Raw genomic sequence first — 10399 nt, 5'->3', positions numbered from 1 at the left:
TACACAGGATCTGTCTTATTTCTTACAACTGCCTGTGAATCTGCAATGATCTCAAAATAAAGTTCCATTTAAAAAGTGTATATAACAGCAAAGGGCTGAGAATAGCCAGGACTTTCTTGAAGAAAATTAAAAATACAGGTGCAGATATAGAACTATATGACTTGAGGACTATCTTTGGAACACAGTTTGGCATAAAATTAAACATTTATTTGGTTCTACATCACAATTTATCCGCTCCATACGTATCTTGGAAAAACTTGAGGTGCCTCAGAAGGCACGTAAAGCATGTTCATAGCAGCATGGTTGGTAATAGCAGAAAGAAAGCTGGGTACATTTTCCAATGTTAATTTCCTGGTTTTACTAACGTACTCTGGCTATGTAAGATGTTATCACTGTGAATCTAAAATTATTTCAAATTAAAAAAATTTTTAATGGGACACATTTAACTGAAAATGATTTTAAAATTGGAGCATACAGTGGAATACTAAACAACAGTGAAAATGAAAAACTGCTACTATATGCGTCAACAGACCCATCTTAGGAACACAATGTTAAGAAAAATGCAAGTCATAGGAGAGAATATACGGCTTGATACCTTATGTAAAGTTCAAAAGATGCAAACAAAACAAAGTATTGTTGAAGGACATATCCAAATGTGATAAAACTCAAAGAAAAGCCAGGGTTCTGGATTTCTGCATTGGGAAGGGAGGAGAGGAAGGGAGTGCAGGGGAGGGAAACAACTGGAGGCCTTGAAAGCATTACAACGTTTGGTTTCTCCAGCTGGGTGGAGGGTAAATGGGTGTTCAAAACGATGGGTTTTCTTTACAACTTACATATGCGTACTCAGCAGGAAGCTTTACATGATTTTAAAGAATGGAACACAAAGGTGCCATGTGGAAGAAACTCATTCCAGTGGGGTTGCCAAACTGAGGGTCACAGTGCCATATTTCATATTTTTTTGCCACCTGGAGAAAGCCTGTCTGTTCCAGGGCAAGGCCCAAAATAAGGGGAGAAAAGAAATGACAAATGGTGGGGAAAGAGAGGGACATGGAACTGAGCAGATTCTGATTTCCACAGCACAGCATGATGACCACATTCTGTGAGCAACGCCAATATCTGCTCCAGCTGTATGAGCCAGCCCATGTCGCTGCGCTTAAAGTAGGTGGCGTTGGGTTTTTGTCATTTGATCTGGAAGAATCCTGGCAGAGTCCCACAAGGTATCCTGGCCCATAGTCAACCCAGCTGGGTCTGCTAAGCACCGCAGGATGACTTAGGGGCTTAGAGGTGCCCAGAGGAGCCCGTGTTCCATCCCTACCTCCCCTACGGCCATATCACCTTGTGTGTGGAGCACCAGATGATCAGAGAAGGTTCAGGACTTGCCCAGGCTTACCTAAAAGATGATACTCTCTCTGTCATGCCTCAACTGCTTTGTCTTGCCACCAATGATGTCCTCAGGACAGAATGACAGGATACAGGAATACAGCCCCAGGTGTTGAGAACGTACAGGTTGGAGGAGTGTCGCCTGGTTGGGTGCCTTGACCATAACCCCCCTGGCTCTTCAGAGAAGGGACCACTCATAGACGCAGGAAGCTTGGGAGTCTCCTCTCCTTCTAGAGCTTCCTTCAACCCCGTGCTGAACGAGGTTTCCTGAGAGATCAAGGACTCCAGAGCAAAAGGAGAGTGGGAGTTTGGAGGGTGACCCTGAGCCCGATGCTAGGCATGGTGGGGTAGACATTCCAGAGTGATGACCTACAATCCCTGGGGCTCCAAACCCAAGGTGACTGAGAAACAGGACAGTTGTTCTGATTGGGGTTCTAGACGTTCATTCAAACATTCAACAACTATCTGCCAGGCTCTCAGCTAGGTCCTTGGGATCCTGTAGCGGAGCCTCAACTCTTGCTTTCATGGAGCTCACTCTGGTTTTTAACAAGCAATGGGAGAAAGAGAGACTCCAGGTAAACGACACAGGGAGACAGGCAGGAAGACATCCTAAGCACGCCTTGTAAGTCAGAAAGAGGGGAACAAACGTCCCCTGGAAAAACACTGGTGATGAAGGTTGCTTGTCACCCCTCTGTCTCTCTGTATAAACACACACACACACACACACACACACACACACACACACAGAGCTTGTTCCCAAACGTTTGAGTTATAATCCCAAATAAATGTTCATTGAACATTAAAGAACAAGATCATGTGATGGTAGGACAGTAAGAAGCAGCTTTGTAAAACCTCCATTAACCAGAATGCCTTATGCTCAGGCTGTCCCTGGAGAGCTGCTAACGCTTGGCATCTGCTCCTTGCTCTCACCCACTCACAGCTTAGTCTGTGTGCCTCAATGGGTCAGGTGAACAGGGAGGCAAAAGGGAGGTTGCCGTCCTGTCCTCCACGAGCTCATAGTCCAGATACACCTAATTGCCAGGGCAAGCAGCGCCCTTGTCAGCCTGGTGGCCCCAGGGTCAAAGAACCCAGGGCACTGTCCGGGAGCCGGCCACGCTGATATTCCGCGGTCATTGCTTCTTCCCTCCCATGGGGCAGCAGATTTAAGATAAAATCATGTGTAGCAGTGGTTGGCTTGAGGCAGGCGCGCCCTGCACTGGTCCTCCTGTTTTGCTGACCTGAGGGGACACCTATGATCCCACAGAGATGCCCAGAGGAGGGATCTGGGCCTAAGAGGGGAGGGCGAGCCAGAGGCCATACGGGGTGACAGTTGAGCCATCTATGCCCACATGGTACACCACACCCCGGCTCTCCCCCACCTCCTCGGCTATGCTGTGCATCGGCGTCGCGGAAGGTGGAGGAAGGGGTGGCATCTAGGTTTTAAGACACCAGAAACAAATGTCCCCAGACAATTTCATGTCATTTTTCTGGATTCAAAGGAGGGGCAGAGTGGAGAAGACAGACGCAGAGGGGCAACGAGAGACCGCCCGATCGGGGGTCCTCTCGAAGGGAAGGCAAGGCCGTTCTCTCCCGCCCGAGTGCGGGCTCGGGGTGGGCGGGCGGACGCCCCCCAGCCCCGCAGCGCCTTGGGCCCCGCATGACATCAGAGGCTGGGGAGCGCGCAGAGCGCAGGCGCCGGCGCAGGAGGGAGGCGGGAGGGGGCGAGTCGCGCGGCTCGGGAGAGCGCTCCTCCGCCCCGCGCCGTCCCTGCGCCCCGCTCCGCCCGCGCCTCGCTGTCCGCGCCGCGCCTCGGGCGTCCAGAGCGCGCCCCTCGCCCCGCAGCGAGCGCCGCCCGCAGCAGCCCAGCCCAGCCCAGCCTTCCTCCTCCTCCGCCTCCTCCTGCTCCTCCTTCGCCGCCGGACACGCAGCCGCAGGCCGGGGCCGGGACGCAGCTGGGGAGTCAGGGACGCGCGCAGCCCGCCCTTCCCCCTTCGGCTCCCGCACCGCCGGCCGCCTCCCCTCGCCCTCCTCCTCTCCCCTCCCTGCTCCTTCGCTTCTCCTCCTCCTCCTCTCCCGGCCCCGGCTACCAGCACCATGTCCGCAGGGGGAGATTTTGGGAACCCACTGAGAAAATTCAAGTTGGTGTTCCTGGGGGAGCAGAGCGGTAAGTACCCCGCTTATTCTCTTGGCTGGGCACCGAGTCGACCCCCGCCGCCAAATCATCCACCCCATTGGGACCCCCAGCCCTGGTTGAGAAAGGCCCGTCCCTGCCCGGGTGGAGGGGAGGCATGGGGATGTGGAGGTCGGGGCCGGCTCGGGCGGGGCCGGGCATGGGAGGGGCTCATGGTAAGGACCGGGTAGGCGCTGGGGCCAGAGGTGGGGGTGAGGGTGGGATCTGGGGTGGGGGCCTGGGGTGCGGGTGCAGGTGCGGCGCGGCCGGGAGGTGGGAGGGCGGCGGCTGACTCGGCGGCGCCGGCCGAAGCGTGAAGGCGCCGGGCTCGCTGGCTCGCTCGCACTGCGGCACCGGCTGCGGGCGACCGCGCAGGTGGCGGGGTCGGGGGAAGGACGGGCGCCCCTCTTCGGAGAACGAGGCGGGGCTGGCGTCTGGCCGCCCCCACCCGGGTGCACCGGAGGGGCTCCCTGCGGCCCCTGCCCGGAACCGTGCGCAATTGCGGTCTCGTCCAGGCCCTGGGGCAGACGGCCGCGAGGGGAGGACCCGCACCTGTCTCCTCTGGGAAGAGCGGGTGCAGGCCTGGGGGAGCAGGGCGCCTACCTCCCCTGGCTTACGTGCGACTGAGCACAGAAGCTTCTAGACCCGCTGCCCTTCGCCGGCGTGTGTTAGCCTGTTTGGGGCTATGGGCGATGACAGCGAGGGTTCCCCAATGCGAAGTAGATTTGGGGGATGGTACAGGGGTGCTTCGTACCAAGAGGCCATGAAGCCAGGCGCTGGGCAGAGAAAGGACCAGGCGACACGCCCTGCCTGGCTTCCCACCACCGCTCCCAAGAGCGTTGGCGGTGGATTCTTCCCACCCCCACCTTCCAGCTCACCGCCCTTCTTGGGGGAGGGGAGGTCACTGTGGCAGCTGGCCAGGGGAGGGGGGAGGGAGAGACAAATGGCTTCGCTGCAGCCCAGCAGCCTCCCTGGGGAAAGCGTCTCTGAAACCCAGGTTGGCCCTTAGGTGGAGAGACGAGACTGAAGAGCATGGACCCCTCTGACACCTGTAGAAAGGCGTGGTTCTCAGAGCATCCCTCCAGAGGCCTCTTACCTGGGGCTGCAGGTGGCAGACTGGGCCCTGACCACCTCCCTCCGGGAGGAGGCGGTCCCTGGGGGCAGGAGCCCCCCCAGGCTCTATCTCTACAGACTGGTCCAGTTCACCTGGTTTGGCACCTGTCAGTACAAGGGCCCAGGACACAGGCAACTTTGGGAGAACCTGGTGGGCTCAGGGGACAGTGCTCTCATGCTGTGTGCCTATGCGCAGTCACCTGGCAGTCTCCTGTCTGCTCCTGCACATCACCTGGGATGGATGGTTTGGAGAAGGGTGTCAGGAGGTGGTCGGGCCCTAACATAGGGATGGGTCCTGGGGCCAGGCTGGGCATTTCAGAACAAGGTCAACTCAGCCAGCCCTGTGTCCTGGACTCTGAGTTTCTGATCTTAATAGATCCCAGTTTCAGAGCTCACTCTTCCCCTGCCTGAGGGATTTCGGGGGTCTTCACATCCCATTGCTAATCTTACTGGGCCTGGAGCCCTGGGAGAGGACTCTCCAGGGATCAGGCAGCCTGGAGTTGAATTCCTAGCTGTGCTGCCTTGTGTGGATTTCGAGGCCTCTCTGAGCCTCAGTTTCTGTCTTGATAAAATGATTGCTGAGGGCAATTCTCCTCCTCCTTCACGTTTCCCCAGTGCCTCTCAGAGGACCTGGACCCTGGTAGGTTCTCAGTAGGCATCCATTTATTCCACGTCTGAACATGCTTCAGTGAAGGACCTGGGGTTTCATGAGGAAAATGTCTCTGGTGAGTTTGAGTGAAAATTCTGGGCTCCCTCAGAATTCCTGATGGGCTGAGCTCTGCAAACCCCCTTTGCCCCTAAAATCACAGAAATGAGACCTTAAGCCCTCAGCGATGGAGCACGCACCTCCCTGGCATGTTTAGATGAGAAGTCTGAGCCCCAGGGATGGCCAGGACTTGCCCAGTGTCCCATTGTGAGTTGTCAACACTTTTGGGGCTGGAACTCACATCTCCTGTTCCCAGTCACTAACGTGTCATTGGGAAATAAGATGACCTTGAATTGGTGAAACCAAGACTTGGGGTGTCTTCCTGAGAGGAGGTGAGGGTTGCTCCTCTCTGGCCAGGCTTGTGACTGGGTTGGGTGACCTGGGGCAATGCTGGGCTAGTTGATTGGGGGCAGGGTTTGTGGGCCCTTGGAACACGGTCATTAGGGATGAAAGGCTCTGCCATCAGAGAGATTGGCTATTGGCCATTCTGGCAGGGAACCCTAGGGCACTGACAAGCTTCCTTCCACTTGGATGTGTCATTAGTCGGCTCTTTACCTTGGATTTTACAGCGCTTTTGGGGTCCCTGAGTTAGGTAGGGGACGTGTGTATCCTGATAGGCTGGGGAATTGCTGTTGCCCCTGCTGCTTCCATCTTGCCTGCACAGCGTTGTGCATGTGTTGGTCCTTTGTGCCACTGCAGCCTCTGCAGTGGAGGGAGCCCCTGAGGTCTGGCCATCACCCCCACCCTGGCTCTCCCTCTTTGTGTGACTTTGGAGGTCACTCACCTTCTGTATGTGGGGGACTTGGGCCACCTGAGCTTGACAGAGCCTTCTAGAGCAGCATGGGCTTGCCTGTGTGAGCTGAGTCCCCTAGAAAGGCCCGGGGAAGAAGCTGGAGGGATGCGGCCTTCTTTTGTTTCCTGTGCCTGGCATAGTGGTGACGTCTCCTTAGGCCAGTGGGTGAGGACAGCTAGATTCCCAAAAAGAGTACCAGCCTGAAGCCCAGTGATGAGGAGGATGCCCTGGGCCAGATAATTCCACGGGGCTGGGCATCAGGCCTTCAAAGGTAACAGGACGTGGTTTGAGTGGGAAGCCATTGAGGAGCCACTCTAGAGAGAACACCTCCAGCCCCCTCTTGGCAGCAGAATGACTGCTGTCCCCTGGACCATGGAATACAGGCTGGCCGACGGTGTCAGCCTGGCAGGGGGTGGCATTGTGGGGAGGGTGCTGTGGACCCAGGATGAAGGATTTCCTGCGGTAGGAAGGCTGTGCAGTCCTGCTAGTGCTCAGATGGCTGTCTCTGGGCCTGTTGGCCATGGCCTTGTGCTGATGGCAGCAGTGGGGGATACAGGGGAGTAATGGACACCAGTCCCAACTGCGGCAGTTGGTGGCATCCAGAGAAGGCAGGCACGAGCAGGTGTCGAAGGAAGGAGAGCAGGCCTCTGGGCATACGTCTTCCTCCTGAGTTCCGATGGCATTCTCTGGGGGCTCAGCCTTCACGAGGCACAGCCCGGGGGTGGTGGGGAGGGGGATGTGGGATTGTCTGCTGAACTCTGGCCTCTCCTGATCTCCTTTCCCTGAGACTCCTCCAGTCGAAGCAGGAAGACTGATGGACACAAGTTTGGTCTGCTTTCCCAGGATGAGGCCAGCCGGCCAGCATCTCCCTCTGACCAGCCACCTCCCATCCTGTCCCTGGCAGTTGTGCTGCTGGAGGTGCCATCCACATCAAGCACGATGTGAATGACGTCCCTGGAGTTGTGCAGCACAGTGACCCTGCATGCAGCTGCCCTTTGGTCGCTTAGTCATTTGTTCAGTCATCCCTCCCTCTCTCCCCCGCATCCCTCTCTCCCTTCCTCCTTCCATCATCCGTTCATTTATTTAATCAGATCTTTGAGTGTATCCCTGCCTCATGGAACTTATGGTCCACTGGGGAGTACAGGCATTTGTGGGCAGAATTACAGTAAAGGTCTGGGCGAGCCGTGACGAGGGAGGAACAGTTGCTGTAGAAGCACTTAGCAGGGCATCCTACCCACCTTTGGGGGCAGGTGCCAGAGATGGCTCTAAAGGCTTCAGAGGAGGAGATGCTTCTGTAGGCAACCAGCTGGTGCTGCTTCTTTGGGCTGAATGCAGGGATGAGGTCTTGCAAGGGGCCCACTCTCTCCGGGAGCTTTATCTGTTCTCCAGGCTCCAGGGGTGGGTAGCAAGAAGACAGGGTGACTGGTGTCTGGCTTGCTTTTACTGAGAAGGGGCTTTCCCCCCACTTTTGGCCCATTCCTCCAGGTTAAGGAGCATTCAGTGGCCCCCCACTGCCTGGAGGGCTCACCCTTCACCCCCCACGGCCTGGCCCAGCCTGACCCCTGCCCTCCCACCACCCACACCTCCCATAAGCACACAGGGAGCCCTTGGCTGGCTGGTGATTGTGCCTGAAGCCCATCCCAGAAGGTTCTCCTCCCCACCCCACCCCCAGACCCGCTCGCTCTGCCGTGCCCATGTGGGCACTCACTGTGGCATAGCTTTGTTTTTTTCTGAGCTTTTCTTTAAGAACAATCACACACTGCCCCATGACCTCTCTGTTATCTTAGGTACTCAAGATTTTTAAGCGTTTATTAACTTTTTTAGGTACAGAAGCCCTAACTGAATTTTAAGCCCCTTCAGGGTGAATTTCAGCACTTAAGCCCAGATCTGAGTCATCTTTTTCCCTCGTCATCTGCAGGAGGTTTGTGCTCATTAAATATCTGGATTGGAAAATGATGAGATTATCTTTGCTATGTGATATTTGCTGATGGCCCATCAGTAGATTAAAAGTGAAGGGAGTCAAGGCGGCTTTGAAATAGGCTTCTTCATCCTGACACCTGCCGCCTTCTCAGGAGAGAAGACTTTTACCAGCAGTACTTGAGAATCTTCCACAGAGGACTGGCTCACTTAGCCTTGGCCATGCCCAGCTCACAGTTCATCTCGAAGAACCCTATGGCACCCCCAGCCCCATCCCCATCTCTGAAGAAATATAAGAAAGCAGCAAGGCCACCAGAGGTGGGAAAGAGAGGACTCATCGGAACCCGAGGTTGCCAGAGCTCACTTTGAGGTCACCGGGCTGCTCTGGGCCTCAGCTGCTCGGTCTTGCTTCTCTCCTTCCAATTTTTCTCCCTTCCTCAGTGGCTGGAATGAGTGGGAGAACCTTGAATGTTGGGTACCAACCCAGAACCTTTGCTTTATTTAAAGAGGAGTGCGTGAGGTGAGAGAGAGCACCAGCCACACAGACCCCAAGATGAGAATTAACCTGCCCTTGGTATAAGAGAAGAGTGGCACCCTCAGTGCTGAGGATAGATGCAGGAGAAATAACCAGAACAGACAAAAGAGAGTGTTAGACTGTGTCCTGGTTGTGCGGATATAATTGTAATGACCATCTTTTGCATGATCTCATTATCATTATCATTTGCAGCCCCCAAATTGAGTCCCATTAAAATATAACAAAATAACCTCATTGTCCTTTTGTTACTTGTGACATCCCTGAAGTCAGCCCATGAATATTTATCCTTATAGGTGTTGCTCTGACACTGCGGACTCACCCAGGGCAGGCCTGAGGCTGGTACCATCTGTGTCCCGTCCAGGCTCAGTGTCCCTGTCCTCCCCACCGCGTGTCTTCCACTGTTGCTGAATGAATGAACCATTGAATGTGAGGGCTGTCTGGTCTCAGTATAAATAATTTAGAGAAGTTGTTGGACAGAACCATTGAGGAAGGTGAGGGAAGGTCAGGTGGAACAGCAGAATTCATAAGATCAGGGCCGGACTACTGGAAAAACTGTGCTGGGCGTGTCCTCAACTGTCCGTCTGTCTGTCATCCTCTTCCATTTCTCACCACAGGGAAGGGAAGATGGGGAGGTTGCCAGGGAGAAGTACCAGGCACACCCTGAGATGGGCAGCTGTTGTTAGAGCCAGAAAGACAGGCTGCTGGGAAGTGGCTGCAGGCGGGGCCTGGGGACGTAAGCCCTGAGGGGACTGAGATGGCAGACCAGTCTCTGCTTCCTGGAACAGGAAGGGTGAAGGTTCATAAGGCCCAAGGACTCCTAAGGTTCTTTTCCGTATCTTGAGCCTTGAAATTTCCAGTTCCCTGTTCTTTCTGTAACTTTTGCCCTAAACTAAGTGGAATGTTTTTTAAAAGTAAATGTTAGCTGCTGTGACTATTGTATTGTTTTAATAAAGTGACTTATTTTTAGTAGAAAAGCATATTTATCCTGGTCTCTTGGTAACAGGGCCAGTGGGAGCCCGAGTGACTCAACCATGTGTCCTGGGCCAGGTACCACCTGTTCCCAGGTGGTGACATACCCAAGGGACAGGCTGGGGTCCAGGAGAGAGCAGATGATACCTCACCCCTGAGGGCGGAAGTGAGCCTTTAAAGCAAAGTTTGCTTCCAGGAAATGCATGAGAAGACTGGCAGCCTGGAGCCCCAGCAGGTGCCCTGGGTTGGGGACAGAGAAAGACTTCAGCCATTTGCATTCTATGCTGCAGACCACAATTTTCTCCTGGAGCCTGGACAGTCGAGGAAGGGATGTGTTGCCTTAGCCGTGTTTCCCCAGAGAAAGAGGCTTCCAGTATTGGGGTAACCGGCTCACCCACTTTCCCCTGTGACTGAAGATGCGGTGAAGGCAAGTCACAGAGGCTGGCTCGGCCATGAGCTGGGACGACATTCTGAGGGAAATGGGGAACTGGTGGAGGATCCTTAGCTGGGGAGTGGCTCGGTCACATCCACACCTAGAAAGAATCCATCATTCTAGGGACTTGGAAAGGAGGATGGTTGGGGAGGGGTCCAGAACAAGCCTGCCCTTCCTGGGAAATGGAGCGGACCCTCCTGGGTTCGTGTGTCCTTCCTCCAGGTAACCTCAGATAGCAGTTAGGAACACCCACTGTGCCCGAGGCTCCGCACGGGGCACTTTGTATCTTCCCAGCACCCTGAGACAGATGCAAGATTCTCCCCATTTTGCAGGTCAGGAGCCAAAGGCTCAGTGAGAGTCGGTCACGCCCAAGGACTCACTGC

General features: G+C 55.0%; 1 protein-coding gene across 1 annotated transcript in view; it reads left to right on the top strand.

Moving 5' to 3' along the window:
* The first annotated feature begins 3068 nt into the window (after window positions 1–3068).
* RAB6B (RAB6B, member RAS oncogene family) overlaps window positions 3069–10399 on the top strand; it is a 60317-nt gene continuing 52986 nt past the window's right edge. Inside the window, exon 1 of the mRNA XM_044754433.2 lies at window positions 3069–3544. Within this exon, the coding sequence (XP_044610368.1) occupies window positions 3475–3544 (70 nt within the window). The 5' untranslated portion in view covers window positions 3069–3474. The remainder of the gene's footprint in view (window positions 3545–10399) is intronic.

The sequence above is a fragment of the Equus asinus genome, chromosome 21 (assembly GCF_041296235.1).
Source record: "Equus asinus isolate D_3611 breed Donkey chromosome 21, EquAss-T2T_v2, whole genome shotgun sequence".
NCBI classification, from domain to species: domain Eukaryota; kingdom Metazoa; phylum Chordata; class Mammalia; order Perissodactyla; family Equidae; genus Equus; species Equus asinus.
Note: the sequence above shows the minus strand (reverse complement) of the source record. Positions and strands in the feature narration are given on the sequence as shown.